The sequence below is a fragment of the Pteropus alecto genome, unplaced genomic scaffold, assembly GCF_000325575.1.
Source record: "Pteropus alecto unplaced genomic scaffold, ASM32557v1 scaffold8, whole genome shotgun sequence".
Lineage (NCBI taxonomy): Eukaryota > Metazoa > Chordata > Mammalia > Chiroptera > Pteropodidae > Pteropus > Pteropus alecto.
Window position 1 is genome coordinate 2,478,741 of NW_006494609.1, and position 18,057 is coordinate 2,496,797.

Sequence of the window (18,057 nt, forward strand, 5' to 3'; positions counted from 1 at the left end):
GGGGCAGCAACTGATTACTCTTTACCGTCTCCCCTAGATAGTTAACAGTAAATGACTACAAGAACTTCCTAAAACTTTGTTCACAAACCTGTCCAACATCCACCAAGTGGGAATATTTCCGAGCAGTGGCTCCATTGGTGGTAAAGATGGCAGTTCCATTTCCATATGGATTGTCATTTACAATCTTGATGGCTTCATCCAAAGTGTCTGTCTCCAGAACCACAAGAACTGGACCAAAAATCTCTTCTTTGTAACAGGTCATATTTGGCTGCCAGGAGTGATGCATCCAGGAAAAAAAAGTCAGTATTTTATGCTTATTTGGTACTGTATTACCCACTGTTTACATGGATGGCTTTCATGTTAGTAATCTCTTTTCATTTTAAACCACCTATTTTTTAAAAAGTGCTTTCTTGCTGTATTCCATCTTCCAAGCTACCAATCATATAAACAACTTGAAATTCCTATTAAGTACAACTACATTCCTTTCCTTTAAGCACTGTATTTTTAGGTCTCATGAACCATCACTAGCTTCCTCTTTTATACTTATATAACTGGTTTATACAATTGTTATGTTACTGAAAAGTTACATGAAAAATCATTTTTTTATAAATCAGATATATATTAAAAACACCACAGGAGAATTTTTGTTTAAAGAAACCCTGTGCTAAGTTTTCTGTAACTGAACAATCCATTCTCATTTACTCCTTTGCCTTCCAATGAGTCTGTACTTTATATTTTGATATCAGGTCACATTAAACAATCAAAATATCCTTCACCACTGCTGCTAGTCAGCTGTGCTTACTGCTGATAGGTGGATTTTTCCTCTATGGTTTTGAAGCAAGAAATTCCACAATTTCTGCTACATTTACATTTAACAATTATTCAGGATTATAGTAGGATTGGTGGGGACATATGTATTTCAAAGAAAGCCTCCTAACCTCAATTTACTCATTAATTTTAGTTGAGAGACTTGTAGAGTTTTGATAAATAAAAATTGACAAATCGATTCTTTTTCTTTCGTCACTTTCTGGTGAAGATGCAGATAAATTTAGGACAGAGAGTAGATACTTAATAAATACTGGGTGGCTGATATGTTGACGGAGACACTGCAGTAACTATGAGCTAGGCAGCAAGGAGGAGTGGGAAGAAAAAAATTAAAGAAATAAGTAACAAGTATAATGTAAGAGAGGGGTTGGCAAAATATGGCCTGTGGGCCAAATGTGCTTGTTTTTGTACAGCCAACAAGTTAGGGATAATTTCTATATTTTTTCAATTAGCAATAATTGTGCCTCAGATAAACCTCATTGGCTGTCATACTGCCACTATGCAAAGCTCTACATAAAGGCTGAAAAAAAATCAATCATGGAATGTAAAGTTAAAATTTCATTTTCCATAAAGTTTTATTGGAACATAGCCACACAATGTTAATGGCTGCTTTCACACTAAGATGTCAAGAGTTGAGTAGTTGTGACAGAGAATATATATCCCTGCAAAGCCAAAAAATTTTACTATCTAGCCCTTTATGGAAAGTTTCCTGGCTGCTAGTAGAGTGGAAAGAGATTGGGGATGAGAAGGGAGGTTCATTCAGATTCTAGATGAAATAACTGAGTAATCTTGGCAAGAGATGAGGTCCCCAGTTATTAAATGCTCTTCATTTATAAATTGGAGAGATGAGATTCCATAGCCTCCAAAGGGCCTTCAGCTCTCATATTTGTGAACAAAATAATCCAGAGTTGTTCACCTTAACATTAGAAATGATGGTTGGTCCAACAAAGTTGCCATTTTCATAGCCTTTGACTTTAATTTTTCGACCATCAAGAAGAATGGAGGCTCCTTCCTTTGTTCCACTATCAATTAGATTACAGACTCGCTCTTTAGCCTGGGGGGTGATCAGAGGGCCCAGATCAGCTCCAGGCTGGTCTCCTGTAAAATAACACAGAAGTGTTGAAGACTCGTTAACATAAATTCTGATTGCCAACTAAAGATGAATCCAAATGACAACTACAGTACAAAGAGGCAACAGTAATATAACCAGAGGGCAACTGAGTCCGGGGCTCAGCCAATAGACCTCAATAGATCAACACAGGAGTTGGGCTTTTTAGAATAAGCGTTTACTGTCAGAGCACCAGTAATCTGAGAAGGCAGCAGGTTAACACCTTGGAAAACTGCCTTGCCTTCTCAGTCTGGCTTACGGTATTTAAAGGATAATCTAGTCATTAATCCAGTGGCTATGTGATGATTCCAGGGGGTCTGTTATGCTTCATGGAGCTGTTCCTCCAGCAATATGGTCCTCTGGTGGCATTAGCGACTCAGGGACAAAGATGGGAGTAGTCTGGAAAGAATGCTAGAGGATTGTGATCAGTAAGCATAAAGGCATTAATCATAAATTTCAGGGCAAGTCAGAGGATGTTCCAAGCTCTGGATCAAGCCGCAGGGGATAATCTATTGTTAAGCTATAGGGGAAGGAAAGGTGAGGCTGGGGACGCTTGAGGCCTCTACTAAGGGGTTCCAAACCAGGCCCTGCTTCAGTAAGGGCAGACATGATTGCTTCCACTGGCCAAGAGCAATGCTAAAACCAAGAGCTTAGTGCCTTTGATGCAAAGTCTAAAGGAGCGAAGCAGATAACCAATTACCTGCATTGACTCTCAGGCTTTTGGCACGCTCCACCAGCTCTGGCAGCCACTTCTTAGCTTCCCCCACAAGGATGGCTGTTGAAAGAGCCATGCAGCGCTGACCAGCAGCTCCAAATGCTGCCCCGACCACCTGGTTCAGGGTATTTTCTTTATTGGCATCTGGCATGACTACCCCATGATTTTTGGCTCCCTGAGGAAATACAGAAAGTACATGAATCTTCCTTGGCAAAATACGATTAGGCTGAGAAATCAGGCAAAGAATTTGAAATTTCAAATGAGAATTTAAGGTAAGGATTAGAGAATTTATCCTTTGTTACTCTGAGGATAAACTTATTATCTCCATACTGCTAAAGTCTTGGTAACATTGAACAAGTGTCCAGGTTACTTTTTTTCACTTGCTCATCTAATAAGCTGATATGTTTATTTAGATCAAAACAAACAAAGAGCCTCAATCATCACATTACATCAAACTGACAAGCTAAACACTGCATCCAGGAACCAAGAACTCCCTTCTCTTTCCTCGGTTAGATAGGAAAGAATTTGTTATCTGCTGGGGTTTCCAGTTACATGAAGAGCAGTATAAATAAAGAGCTGCCAGTAATAATGCCAGTGGCCAGTAAAAAGGCAAAATAAGAGGTAGACCTCTCCTGATAAAGAGTTTCTGGAAAAAGCTTCCCCAGACTGACTTGCTTCTAGATATATAGCCTTATGAACTTCTATGTATGATAACATATGGTCATTTCCACACACATTTCCAGATACAACTATAGTTGAGTGCATGGATAAATAAGTACCATGTCAGCTAACTTAATTTTATCCCATTACACATAGTATACTGTTAGACACAGAATTCACTCAATAAATTCATGATGAGCTGGTTAGGACTTAAGTCAAACTGGCCAAAGCACATTCGGCCATGACAAGAAATAAGTGGGCATATCATAAAGTCTCCCTTGTGCATAGGTGGTTATCCTTTATGAACATTAGCTAAAGGGTGAGAAAGTAGCAATTGTATTTTAGTACCAAAGAACTGCTAAGTATAAGACAAGGGGCTAGTAAGAGAACAGCAAAACTATGCGGCCAACCAAACCACGCATCTCATATGGGGATATTGGGCTGTTTCCAGTGCCTTAAACAGCCTTGGACTCTTAGGGAAGATCATATTTTGACATTAATAGTTAGGATACCCCTCAAAAGAAAGAAGGATGAAGGGCTAGAAAAGCATGATACGAGGGAAGCAGGGCCAGAACCAGAATTTGTTACTGCTAAAGCCCAAAAAATCTGAACGACATTCTCAGGGAGAAATGTGCCCTTCGATACCAAGATTCATTGTATAAGATAAAGGTAATTAAAGTGACAGAATAAAACTCATCATAAGGTTCATTGTTAAAGGAAAAGATATTTCAGATGAAATAGGGATAAAGAAACACTGGCATTAGAGTGGATGAGTTGCCCCTCTGCTGATGGGCTGTTTTAGGTAATTTAACTATATATAACAGAGTTTGAGCAGGGGCCAAAAAAGGAATAAGAAGTCACCATATTGGCTTGAACTCTCTTGCCATGTCTTGACCCTCTCTCGAAGATGTACTCTCCTGCCTGGTTGGATCCCACAAAGCTGATTGCTTTGATATCCGGATGATCGCAAATAAAGTTAACAGCTTTAGGAAGAAAAATAAATGATCACCGCAAAGGAACAAATGGCTATGGCCCTCTCAACATGGCAAATTTCTCCTTTTCCCACTGCTATGAAAAAGTTTTCATATTTTTGTTTCTACCCTAGAATTAGTTCTGTCTTTCCTTGTTCTTTTAATTCTTTAAACTACAAATTCTATTTAGCCTCTTTCATTATTTTTCCCATTTGATATTCCACAATTTCCACTTCTAATTCCAAAGGCTACAATTCCTATTTTCCTCCAAAATAACAGCCCTTCAATACTCAACACTTCTTTTGTCCTTTAAGAATGTGATATTTCCTCAACTGTAACCATATACCAGGACTCTCAGATACTACTGTGTCCTCATGTGAGAGATAATATAACATAGTACAGTCATATGATGCTTAAAACAGGGACACATTCTGAGAAATTTATCATTAGGCAATCTTGTCGTTGGGCAAACATCATAGAGTGCACTTACACAAACCTAGATGGTATAGCCTACCACATGCTGAGGCTATATGGTATAGCCCTGCAGTCCCCAACCTTTTTGGCAGCAGGAACAGGTGCTCCTATGAGAATCTAATGCCTGATGATCTGAGGTGGAGCTGAGGCAGTGATGCTAGTGCTGGGGAGCGGCTGCAAATACAGATGAAGCTTCACTCACTGGCCCACCGCTCACTTCCTGCTGTGTGGCCTGGTTCCTTCCTAACAGGGCATGGACCAGTCGGTACTGGTCCACGGTCTGGGGGATGGGGACCCCTGGTATAGCCAATTGCTCCTAGGCTACAAGCCTATACGGTATGTTTCTATACAAAACTACATGCTATTAAACACAAGACAAAATGATGCAATCAAGAGGTGCAGTAAACACGAGATGCATGAGGCTGCTGTTAGCATAACATAGTATACTGTTTTATAGCAAACTTCTTTGTTAAGAAGGAAGAATACAATCTAAAATAACAATAAAAAGTATAGTGTAGTAAATACATAAGCCAGTTAGTCATTTATTATGATTATCAAGTATTACATACTGTACATAATTTTATGTGCTATACTTTTATACAACTGGCAGTACAGTAGGTTTGTTTACACCAGCATCACTACAAACACATGAGTAATGTGTTACACTATAACATTACAATGGCTGTGATGCAACTAGGCAATAGGAATTTTTCAGCTCCATTATAATCTTTTGAGATCACTGTCATATTTGTGGTCTGCTGTTGACCGAAACATCGTTGTGTGGCTCATGACTGTATTTAAAAGTAAAATCTAGAGTCAGCCTTCCCAGGTACACACAGCTTGGCTTCAATTGTTTCTAGCAGTGTGACTTTGGGCAAATTACTTAATTTCATTATGCCTCAATTTTCTCATCTGTAAAAAGGAAAAATAATAGTGCTTACATCAAAGGGCTGTTGTAAAGATTAAATGAGATAACATATGAAAAGCATAAGAACAATGCCTGAAACATAAGGACTTTTTAAGTACTAGCTATTGTTATATAGACTTATATAGAATTTATAGCCTTTCTGAAGTCTATAAATTCTGAGTTAAATATCCTCATAAATTCTCTCAATACTGAAGTAAAAACTTTCTTTTTAATCTTATCTGTGTCTTGCTCTAATCCATATTTCTTTGTCCCCATATATTCTGTAAGGCAAGGACTGCTACTCCCTAGTTACTCACCATAGGACACAGAGATGGCAAAACAGTCAACAAACATTTCCTTCATGGTGGTTACTGTTAGTAAACCCCTTCCTTCCTAGGTTTTTCATTCTAAAACACCCCATCACCACTCAACACCTTGATTTTTTGGAAGCCAGATTAAGTGCCATGTACTGAAGGGCAGTTACCTTCATGTTGTCCGTGGATGATATTCAGTGTTCCAACAGGGGCACCAGAGTCCTGGAGCAACTTAGCAAGAAGCATAGTTGCTCCAGGGACTCGCTCTGATGGTTTCATTAAGAAGGTATTTCCACACACCATGGCCATGGGAAACATCCAAAGGGGGATCATAGCAGGAAAATTGAATGGAGCAATGCCTGCACACACCCCTAGAGGCAGACGGTAGGAATAAAGGTCCATGTCTTTGGTGATGGATGGCATGGTCTCTCCCAGCATGAGGGATGTCACACTACAGGCATGCTCAACCACCTCTGCAAGAGAAGAAGTAGTCAGGCCATGAGCTGCCCACATTGTGCACTATTTAGCTTTGTCATGCTCTAATCAGCTCTGAGGACAGAGAATGGCTCAGGCCAATGACAGAGGAAAGATACACTGACTTGCCCTTCCATGTGAAGGAGGTATGCAAAATGAGATTCTCTAAATGGGAAAAGGGAAGTGAAATGCACATACCTACTGGAAGATCATTTGAGTAAAACAATAAAGTAAACCAATTTCATAGATCACTGAGAAGTATTGCCATTTTCCACAAACATTAAAAAAGATATCATGGGATAACAAAATCTACATAAAAGAAGCAATCCCTCTTTCTGAGATCTTTGCCTCCCATCTTCCTTTGCTCCTTCCCAAAAGTCCCTGAAACTCCCCATGAAGGACTCCCAGCTTACGAAGGCCTCGAAACACATCTCCTTCAGCATCAGCTAGGGTCTTCCCTTGTTCCAGTGTGATTAACCTGGCAATTTCTTTCTAGGAAGAAAACACAAATAGAAACCAATGCAAGGGTGTGCCTCCTTTTAGTTCTCAGGCAGCCAAAGAAGAAGAAAACAGGGGAGAAGCAGTATAAGGCAGAGAGCCATGATCTATGTCTCTCTGGATTGTAGAGTGAGGGAATGCAGCTGAAAGGGCCTCTGTGAATGTGACAAGTATCCCTAAGCAACAGTTTGGAAAATGATACCATTCAGATTTCTTACCAAGTTTTCTTTAATAAGTTGTTGATAGCGGAGCAGGACCTGCTGACGGCTTAATACTGAAGTGTCTGCCCATGTGGGAAAAGCACGTTTGCAGGAAGCAACAGCTGCATCCATTTCAGCTTTGGTGGCCTGAGGGACCCGACCAATAACCTCATTGGTGGCCTGATGGGAAAAAGCAGCACATCATTCTTTGCCCCTGCCCCACCTCTGTTTTTCATCTAGTCACAAAGGCAGCACTGTGTGCTTCACAATAGTCAACCAGGTCCCCATTTTCCCACCATGTGCCCAGAATTCTAGGCTAGTCAGTTTAAGCAGCTTTGCTTACTGGGTTGTGGATGTCAATCCATTTGTCACTTTTGGATTCAACAAATTTCCCATCAATGAAGAGCTTTATAGTTGGCTGGGGGGAAAAAATAACACAAAACTTTGTATTAGTTCATTGCCTTAATTTTCTTTTCCTTTCACAAAGAAAGAATTCCATTCGATAACTGAATCTACTGCTCTCTAGAAATGTTACCATTAGATAAAAGATACACAATATATTTGTTTATACTGTTTGTTAATATGTCGCAGAGCCTCTCAAATACTATGACCTCTCTGAAAATGGGAAATTCCCAGCTAATTACACAGTGAAACTTCATGAGTAAACACATGTCACTTGTAAAGCTTATTCTAAAAAATGTCACAGACTTTGTGTTAACAAATATTAGCTACTGTAACTTGTCAGCCCAGCTGACTTTCTGTCACATTACCATGATGATGTCTTACCTTTATGGTCAAAAAAATTTTTTAATGTTTTTATCTATGTGAATTTTTTTGAGAAGAAGCTTATTTTCATTAAATTTTCAAAGGGGTCTGTGGAACAAAAAGATAAAGGACTACTGTGTTACAATGTGTGCATGCTTCTATACATAAAGGATTTTGAGCACCAGTCCTTATTTATTAGATTTTAGGTACTGCAAATGGCTGACAAGACAGAAGGCCTGTAAAAACAGCTCTAAAGTTGTCAAGAATAAACTATCTGGCAGGGTCAACTAAATTTCCAGAAGCCAAAAAATGTTTCTATCTTTTGACACAGTAATCTTATTTCAGAAGAGAAATAATCTAAAAGAAGAAAAAAACTAAAAATAAATGTTTGTTTAATAATACTGAAAAACTGAAGCAATCTAAATGTTATATAGGAAATTAGTAGTTAACTCAGGTTATATCTACTTGATGAAATACTATGCGGCCATTAAAATCATAACCACATATAAAGACCATCTTGTAATACTGAAAATGCTTACAATACAATAGATATAATATTAAATTAAGAAGATCAAGATACAAAGTTTCACATGCACTCTGATCACAATTACATAAAGAATATAAATGGGAATACTCAAAAATTACCCTAGATTTCTTCTTAAAAGTCAACCTTTAGTGCCAAATAAACTCACCACTGAAGAAGAAGAGAAGGAAGATGCTGAATACCAAGTGGAGTTTAACTTGGAAGAAACCTGTGAGGTAAAAGAATTATTATTTTGATGAACAAAAGCAGAAAATTATTAAAAACTTAGTGAATGGCTACTGTATGCTTAACATTATACTATATGCTTAATATTACTGTGGATATATGAAAAAGGACTTGATGTTTTTCTGAAGGATCATATAGTCTAAAGAGAAAAGACATGAGACTATAAACCATAATCATCATGTTCTCAATTTCCAGGGCAGTCCTGATTTAAAATTTTTTTTTGTCATTAGTCCATATTTTCCTAATTTTTGGTCTGGAAAATGCAGTCACCATAAATCTGACAATATGAAAACATTCGGCATGGTATCTAACACAATAGGTGTTGAATATAAGGTAGTACATAACCAAGTATCAAATGTAAGTTTACTACTCCCATACAAACACAAATATATTTTGTAATAACCCAAAATTTAGAAAAAAAAACAAATGTCCACCACTGTATAGGTAAATAGGGAAACTAATGTGGTATATCCATACACTGGAAAACTACTCAGAATAAAAAAGAATGTATTATTATATACATTCTATTATTATAATATTCATATATATAATAAATGTATTATTATATACATATATAATAATTATATTGAGTAAGACAAAAAGAGTACATACTGTATGATTTCATTTATATAAAACTAAAAAATGTAAACTAATCTGTAGTATCAGAAAGGAGATCAGTGTTTGCCTAAAGATGATGGAGGAGGTAGAGAGGAGTAGGTATGAATCTATTCATATCTTGATTGTGATGATGATTTCACAGGTGTATACAAATATTAAAGCTTACCCAATTGTATATTTTAAATATATACAGTATATGCCAATTTTATTTCAATAAGCTATTTTTTAAATGCCTCATGTACCTTATAGGAAAAAACTTCGTTGTGTAGGTAATATTTAATAGGATATAATTAGAAAATTAGGAGGGGGATCAGTTGTAATAAAATAACTCTCTAAAAAATAGTTTGTATATATACTATGGAAGTTGACTTAAGAAATATTCTAATCAAAGCAAGCCATCTGAAATACTTGGGACTTGAATCTAATAATCTATTATCTTGTTTGAAGAGAGGCCATGTTAACCCAAAGTTTAGAGCTGCACAAAATGCAAGAACTACACCTGTGGCACTGTCCAAAGGACCAGCAGACAAAAGCCTAGTCTGCTTCTTCGTCCATGCCCCACAAAAGCTATTTTAAACCACCAAAACCCTCCAGGAGCCCATCGTGTCTTACTTACAGATATGCTCCCAATACCAATCTGGTACATAGTAGGTATTTAATAAATATCTACTAAACAAAAGAAAGGTCCACTGGGCAGCTATATTGCCTGATTGCCCTCCGCCCCAGACGAGATTACGTACTCTCTTTTTTGTACTCCCACAGCAGCCAATACTTCCCCTATCAGGTTTCTTTGTCCCTTTTGTAATTGCCTGGGTATTTGTCTGTTACCCAAAAGACTAAGTTTCTTGAAGGCAGGCACTGTATCTATCTTGTTTACCTACTTTACATAGTTATTGTGATCAAGACTGCAAATACGAAAAACTGCTAGCAAATAGTTGGTGTTCATTAAATATTATTATATTATTATTATAAATACTTGTTTGCTTTCACTCCTCGCTGTTTCAAAACTTATCAATTCTTTTAAAACTTCTTACTTTGCTACTTTCCCTCTTACTCTTAGGAGCTGACCTTATTTTTCCTACTTCAGGGGAAACAGAAACCATCAGATGAGAACGTCCTCAACTTCCTATAAGCAAACCTACAAAACTGACCTGCAGTTATACTCATCCTTTTTTCCTTCCTCCCTCCTATAATGGAGAAGGGAGCTAGCAAACTCTGTGAGGACAAAGTGACTGGGAGACAGAGGTACACAATCAATATCTATGGACTGACTAAAGGGGTGTCTGTCCTCCTATCTAAGGCTAATCTCTGCACCTGTGCTCTGAAGCCAACCTTTCCTGCTGCCTCTGACACTTCCATCAATTATCCTTTCTTTTCTGTACCTTAAACTTCTCTCCATCCAAAAGCAAGGGTTCTCTATACTAATTATCTTTATTTCCTCATCTCCCACTAACTGTTCAATCTACTCTAATCTTCAAGACTAAACACCAGTGACTTCCTACACCCTATGGACTTCTTGTAGTACTTGACCTCTCAGTAGAGGTGACATGGTATAGAGGAGAGACTATTCCATGACCTGCCAGATCTGCCAGACCTGCCAGCTAGATCCTGACCAGAACAGAGAATGCTTCCCAAAAATCCCTTCAGAGACTGTCTGAACCCGCCCCTATGCCCCCGATATGCTAGTTCTTGGAGCAGGCCACTGCCCTGTGCAGATAAGCATGCAAAGCATTTTCCCCTTCTCTGGGGGATCTCAAACCCCAGTACCCCCATTCATCCTGCCCTGTCCTATATTACCCCTTAGTGCCTGCCACGTGGCACGGAAGTTATCCATGGCAAGACAAGCCTTGTATATAAATTCCCTTAATAAACTCTTTATGTAAATATGGAATTGTCAGCCTCTTTCTTTGGTCTCTTGGCCCTGAGAAATTTTACATAACACATGGTTAATCATGCCCTCCTTCCTGAACCCCCTTTTCATTTGTCTTCTGTGATACCCTAGTATCTTCTATTTCTTGGGTCACTTCTCTACCTTCTTTGCTGGTTTATTCTCCTCTACCTGGCCTCTTCGAGTTAGTTCCTCAAGGCCTGGTCCTAGGCCTTCTCATTCTGCGTACTCTCCTCGGGTAATTTCATCTACTCTGTGGCTTAATTATCTAGATCCTGATGATGCCCAAATCTGTGTCCTTAGCCAGAATCTTCCTTTTTAAGATAAGTGTCTTCATTTTATCTCTACTTGGACATGTTTAGGTATACACTGAAAAAGCCAAACTCCTCATCTTCTCCCCACCAACCTGTGCTGCTTTCAAACACCCACCTTTCAGTGAACAGGATTGCTACTCACCTAGTTGTGCAACCAGAAACCTGAATGTCACCCCACTCCTCCCTTTCTCTTTACGGCGAATCAAACAAGTCCTAGCAATCTGTTCCCTCAGAAGTCTTTGACTACACCCCTTTTTCTCTACTCTTCCTGCCATCACCTCCCCTCACTATACCGTCATTGTTTCTCATCTGGATTTCAGCCTTAACCCTTCTGAATCTAGTTTCCACATCATAGCCAGAAGGTCTTCCTAAAACACAAATCTGGTCAGATCACCCCCTTGTTTAAAATCCTCCAATGGCTTTCCACTGCCCTTGGGATAAAGACTAATCTGATGTTGCTTAGAAGACTCTCCGTAGTATCTTTATTTCTCTAGTTTCATAGGTCAACACTTTCCTCCTTGCTCTCTATACTCCAGCCATTTGGAACATGTTTTGGCTCTCTTTGCCCTTGCATGTACTGCTCCCTCTTGCCAGGAATTGTTTCATCCCATTTGCTTGGCTCACTCCTACTCCTTTGCTCCCTACTTAGCCATCATTTTGGGTATAGGTACAGGTCAGTCTTCTAGGTTTGCTAGTAGAAAAAGGAATATTTGATTGTTTCTGTTTCCTCTGAAGTAGGAGAAGCAAAGTTAACTCAGAATGAGAGAAGTAGCAGACTTGGAAGTTTTTAAGTCTCAATCTCAGGGTCTGTGCTAAGTACCTGATTGTGGAGTTCATAAAAACACCTGAATTCCTCTATTTCTCTTATCATATTATGGAATAATAGCTTGTTTAATTATTAAGTCTCTCTCCCCTTAGATCACTAGATGGTTGTGTTCTCAGCCCCTAGCACCATTCCTGGAATAGAGTAAGCACTCAGTAATATTTTGTAGACTGAAAGAATGAGAACTCACCAAGCAATCACTTGATATTGTTTCATATATACTGTCTTACAAGGCAAAAAAATGCATGGATCAGCCAACTTGAGCATTCTAGCCACTTAGTTTTATTTTTTCACTTGCACACAGCCTCTGCTGTCAAGAGGGCATAAAAGGCACTGCATTGGTATAATAAAACATTATCACATAGTTGTTGACAGGTTAGATCTCCTATCTTTTCTTCATTTCCCAGGCACTGTTGCTGAAGAAACTATCCCATGTTCAGTCACATCAAACTTCTTACTCTCTAGATGCTTATTTTGTACTTGCTGTTTATCAGGAACTCCCTTCTCCCCTTGGCTAAAGGCCTGCTAGTCTTGCAAGACTCAAGCCCAGGACCAAGACCTTTTAGAAGCTTTTCCTGAACTGCACAGGTTTAGTTTGTTCCTGCAGTACCCTGTGTACTCCTATTGCTTAGCACTTATCAGTGCTTTACAATAAGGGAGCTTTCAATGAGTATTTTATTTACTTCTCCTTTCCCAAAGCCTGGGGAGAGAGCCTGACATAGAGATGGATGCCAAGACAGAATTCAGTTCTGAGTTGGGAGATCTTAAATGACCTTAGAGCATAGTGTTGGGTAACTTACTTCATTATATTCATTAATTCCAATCTTTACAAATATTCTTGGAACTATACAATGATGGAGCTGGGACAGAATCCAAGTATGATTTTGAAGCCTGTGCTCTTTCTACTACATCGATGATGCAAGTCACTGAGACTCTCTAAGACAGGTTTACTGAATGGCAGCAATAATATGAGGAACAAAAGTTCTAACTTTTACTAGCTACCATAACAGAGAAGATATGCTAACGATGTACTTTAAATAACTGAAAACACACTGTTTGATAGTCTACTAAATTCATGACTGTCAGAATCTAGACTACTCTCTATTGAAGTTTCATATTACAGTACCTATTGGTTGGCTAAGTTCTTTTCCGTTCAACTCAGCTGTTTCTTCAAAAGAATCAGAAAATATGTTTCCCAAATAAAGTACATATGAAGCAGAGTCTTCTCCTTGATGCAAAAGACAAAATACCTTCCTAAAGCTCTCAATGACTAGTTGTGATTGAAGGGAGGGAGAGGAGGCAAAGGAAAAAAGTCAATTTCAGTAAAAGATTTCCAAGTGAAGTTACTAATGGAAAATATAGGCTGGAAACTTTGTTTCTCCATGATTGAAAAAAAACCAAGGTACTAGAAAAACAGAAGTAGGATCACAGCAAGAAATATGAGCGAAGCCAGACGATCTAACAAACCCTTCCAATCCACTCTCCACACTGTCCCATCAAACAGCATATTTAAACATGAACCTTTGCTGACTCTGCTAAAAATCTTAAAAATGCACAAGTTTCTGCAGTAGAACTCACTGAAACCCGGTATATACTATTATCTAAAAGTTCAGCAACATAGAGGAAGAAGTTCCCAGGGTGGACGTAATGAGTAAAAGGGCAATATTTCTTGCAGGTTGAACAATGTTGCCTGCAGTAAATCTTGCCTCATATTCTAAGTCCTTGCTAAGCTGTGAACAACAGAAGAAAAGCTATGAACAGAGTTAGACATCACAGGACTCAGGCATGAGCTCTTGCCTCTCTTTAGACTGGCTTCAGACTTCTCTGCAGTGCCCAATCCACCTGATGGGCACTGTTGAGGATATGCTGGCCCACTAAGAGCTGACTTTGGGGCAGGAACTTGGAACTTGCACTTCTTGTCTTCTTGGCTCCTATTTTCTATCACCTGTTTTAGAGATGTTTAGTCCCTTTTATGTGCTTGGAACAGACTGGTAGCATAATCTGTGTCCTTATTTGGTGTCTTATTTACTGCCAACATGAACACTGTAACTTTGCTAAGTTTAACTGAAAGTCATGGCAAGCAAGGGGACAGCCCCATGGCCTGTGGAAAATACAAATAGCCATAGCTGAGGAAGACAGCTCAGCAAATAACTATTTTGGGGGGAAAACCTAGTGTACACTCCTAGGAGATTCAAAGTTCATTCACTGACCCTCGCCCCTCATGTGTCTCCTCCTCCTCCCTTTACTTCGGATTATAGACAGTGAAAAAGGGTGGGAGAGGGGAACAATCTGGACGCTCGAGGCAGGGGAAAGAGCTCTAAAAAAGGTGACCAGAGGTGAGTTTCTGGGGAGAGGGGTAGCAGGTGCAAAGGTGAAAAAGAAAGAATGTGGGCGGACCAGGAGAGGTGAGGGCGAGTTGTGACATCAGTAATGGGGTATAGGGCTGGAGGAGAGGGGGCCACAGCAGGATGAGGGGAGGTTCAAGAGTAAAAGGACGGGGGTGGGAGGCCAGGGGTGATAGTCCAGGACCGGAACCAACGACGACGGATACGGAGTGAGGGGGCTGGGACAGGGCCGCACAGGTCGAGTGGGAACAGGAGGGTCTGCCAAGAAGGGGTTGGTTCAGAGAGTGGAAGGAAGGGACCCAATTTCTAGCTTCGCGACCCCTCGGCGCCACTTTCACTCGCCTGCAGGATCCGAGCCCGCACTGCCGACGCCACCACTACCGCCGCCATGCTTCTCGACCCCCTAGTCTCCGCCTCCCGGTGCCTCTACTGCGGGTGATTCCCCAAAGGCACTACGACTGCCAGACCTCGCCCCTCTGTCCTGCTGCACCTTCTCATTGGTGGAGAGGACCATTTCCTCTAACCAATCACGCGCCAGAACTTCTTACCCCACCCCTCACTCCCAGCTTTAGGGATATGCGATTGGTCAGAAGTGAAAGAGCTCTCGCCCCTCTCCCATCTTGTTAAATTCTGTTGGCGGAGGTAGGGAAGACGCCCCTGACTTGGGTACTCTATATTCAGCACACGGGGAAGACGCCCCCTAACCGGGAACTCCGATTGGCTACAAAGATGACCGCGGCCCCACCCCATCACTGGGGAAAGTAAATAAAAACCCTCCAAGAATTTTGCAGTCGCTCCGTCGCCGCCAGGGTAGAGGTGTGTGTGGCTAGCATTGGGGGCGGGGCTAGGCAAGGATCGCCTATGAGGCGGGGAAACGAGAAGGCTGCGAGTTGAGGATAGGGTCTCTCTTTGGGGGCGTGGCTTATGGGTCCTAGCTTTCCCGCCGACGGTTGACCACGTCACGTGACATGGGTTGGAAGATGGCGTCTCCCACTGACGGTAAGAACCGACTTAGATTTTTCACCTGCACCGTCCTTTGCTCCGCTCTCCATCTGCCTCTCTAACTTACACTTCTTTCTTTGGCTCCTCTCCTTTCCCTTCCACTTCTCTTCCTTGAGATGCGGGTGTGTCTTCAGCTGGCCGATTTTTCACAGCGGCTCTGGACGTGCCCAGTTTCTCCTGTGTACCAAGTGGGTAGGGAGGAGGGCACCCACGAAGGTCTCATCCCGGGCCCTGCCCCTCCCTTAGCCCCATTTGGGTTAAGCTGAGGGCGAGAAGGAGATACCGATGGGGAAAAGGAAGACCCTTACTGTAGCTTGCTCCTGGGGCGCCCCATTGAAGGCTCTTATCTTTGATCATCTGGAACTGTTCTCTCAAACCCTAGCTGCAATTGGTGGCTGACCTCAATCCTTAGACTGAAGAGCAAGAGATACATGATTCTCTCCTGTCTCAGATTGGTACCGTTGCTCTGGCAGCAAGAGAACTGGGGGACCTTTTCGGCCTCTCGCCGTGAGAGTCCCAAGGAAAATGAGAATTGAACTCTTTACTGTAGTCTAGCACACACCTCAACCTCCCATGCTCCAGCTGTATGTGTTGTTTCTTCAGGCTGAGTGAACGAACAATTTCTGCTTCTGTATTGTCTAAGATGCAAGTCATCTGAGATAGCAACTAAGCGATTTTGGTATATCTGTATGCTTTTGCGCTGGATTCTGCTTCAGAGAGTTAAGGTCTTGCAGTCATTTCTGAACTTAATTTTTGCTTCTGCTGTCCTCATCCCCACGTCCATTTCATTGATATGTAGTTTTCCCTCCCCACATCAACATATTTTGTCTTTGGAAGGAATCTTGGAAGTTCATTTCAGGAATGAGGAAATTGAGGCCAAGAAAGCTATACTGACTACCTACCATATGAAAGGCATGACGCTAGGTGCTTTGGGAGGGGAAAAGATTAATCAAGCATGTAAACACTTGCAGTTTCAGGTCTCATTTTAGATGTCGCCTCCCAGAGAGGCTTTCCTAGATCACAGTATCTGGATTTGCTCCTCTTCACAATTGTTCACTATCTCGGTACCTTTGTAAACATATTTATTAACTTTGCCCCTTTCACACTAGATTACAAACTCCAAGTCTGTCTTGTTCATAGTCGGATCTCAGAGTAAGCAGTAGGCTTTCATTGAACATTTATTGTAAGAATGATTAGATATATTCATAAATAATATGTTACTTAATCTTAAGTATCAAGTTTAATGAGTCTTAAGTTTTTTTGAATGTAGGTACAGACTGTATAAGGAATTATGGATGTTGAGAGTCAAAAGACATTCTCCTGGCTGGGTGCTTTCTTTTTAAAATGACCTTCTCTTGCCAGAAAGAAAAATAAAAAAAAGGAGCATTTAAAAAGTCAGCTTGTTTAATGGGTAGGATTTCAGTCTGGGAAGGTGAAAAAGTTCTGAATGTGGATGGTGATGATGGTTACAAAACATTGTGAATGTACATAATGCCACTGAACTTTACACTTAAAGACAGTTAATGTAAATTTTATGTTATGTATATTTTACCACAATTTTAAAAAGTCAGACAGGTGACAGAAGTATTTGCTATTAAAAATTTTAGTTTATTATGAGGTTATTTTTAGATTTATAAGTTGTGGAGATTTTAGAGCTATGTCCTTTGTTTGATTTATCCCTGTTGTCTCTTAATTTCTTTTCCTTTCTTTGGCCAGAAATAGTATTGTAAACATATGTTTTCTTTGATCTAGCCATCTCCATGGTCACTCTGTTTGTACTCTTAAAAAAACTTTTTAATAGTTTTCAGTCTCATCTTTTACAGAGTTTTGCCTTTCTCCACGTAACCTTCATTTTCAATCTGACAAAATCAAGTTGAACACTTTGAACTTAAATTCAGCTTCTAAATAAGTATCTCATTCCAAAATATTCTACTGCCTAGCTCTCTCATTTCTATTTTTAGTGTTCCACCTGTCTCTGTCTTTAAAATTTAATTTAAATAACAATGATTTGAAAAAGTTTAGGTAATTTACTCATTTATCTTTTTAATGCATAATTTGCTGGGACTTCTTTGAAAAGGAGAATATAGAAATCAAGTAAAGCCATCTAATTAATTTGTGAGAGTAAGACTCACAGCATAATCTGAGTTATGCCCCAGACTGTGGTATCATAAGGCCACCCTTGTTGGTTATTGGATCCTAGCCCCAATAAGTTTATTTTTGTTACAGTTGAGCTTCCCATTGGTAACATTCCTTGGAATTTGAAAATTGACATTTTGTGTTACACACAGCTTTTCTTGGTTACCATTTTTGGATGCTTTAGTTAAGGGAATTTATTGAAGTAAGTTCTTTACCAGTTAGAATGCCATTGGAAATTCTCTTAGAATATT

General features: G+C 39.9%; 2 protein-coding genes and 1 pseudogene across 6 annotated transcripts in view; 1 reads left to right on the top strand and 2 right to left on the bottom strand.

Moving 5' to 3' along the window:
* The window catches only part of ALDH6A1 (aldehyde dehydrogenase 6 family member A1), an 18,555-nt gene extending 3,391 nt beyond the window's left edge, over nt 1-15,164 (bottom strand). Inside the window, exons 1-10 of the mRNA XM_006925438.2 lie at nt 15,011-15,164; nt 8,604-8,663; nt 7,490-7,564; nt 7,165-7,326; nt 6,862-6,940; nt 6,145-6,447; nt 4,170-4,291; nt 2,634-2,823; nt 1,742-1,923; nt 89-268 (exon numbers count right to left, since the gene is read on the bottom strand). Coding sequence (XP_006925500.1) covers nt 89-268; nt 1,742-1,923; nt 2,634-2,823; nt 4,170-4,291; nt 6,145-6,447; nt 6,862-6,940; nt 7,165-7,326; nt 7,490-7,564; nt 8,604-8,663; nt 15,011-15,058 — 1,401 coding nt within the window. The 5' untranslated portion in view covers nt 15,059-15,164. The remainder of the gene's footprint in view (nt 1-88; nt 269-1,741; nt 1,924-2,633; nt 2,824-4,169; nt 4,292-6,144; nt 6,448-6,861; nt 6,941-7,164; nt 7,327-7,489; nt 7,565-8,603; nt 8,664-15,010) is intronic.
* On the bottom strand, nt 1,205-1,334 carry LOC112473906 (annotated as a pseudogene).
* Nucleotides 15,165-15,273: 109 nt separating the features above from the next.
* The window catches only part of LIN52 (lin-52 DREAM MuvB core complex component), a 74,695-nt gene continuing 71,911 nt past the window's right edge, over nt 15,274-18,057 (top strand). The window contains exon 1 of one of the 5 annotated variants that reach the window (XM_015599566.2): nt 15,274-15,667. In XM_015599566.2, the coding sequence (XP_015455052.1) occupies nt 15,637-15,667 (31 nt within the window). In that variant the 5' untranslated portion in view covers nt 15,274-15,636. The remainder of the gene's footprint in view (nt 15,668-18,057) is intronic. The other 4 variants (XM_015599565.2, XM_015599567.2, XM_025041970.1 and 1 more) reach the window with 4 other exon arrangements.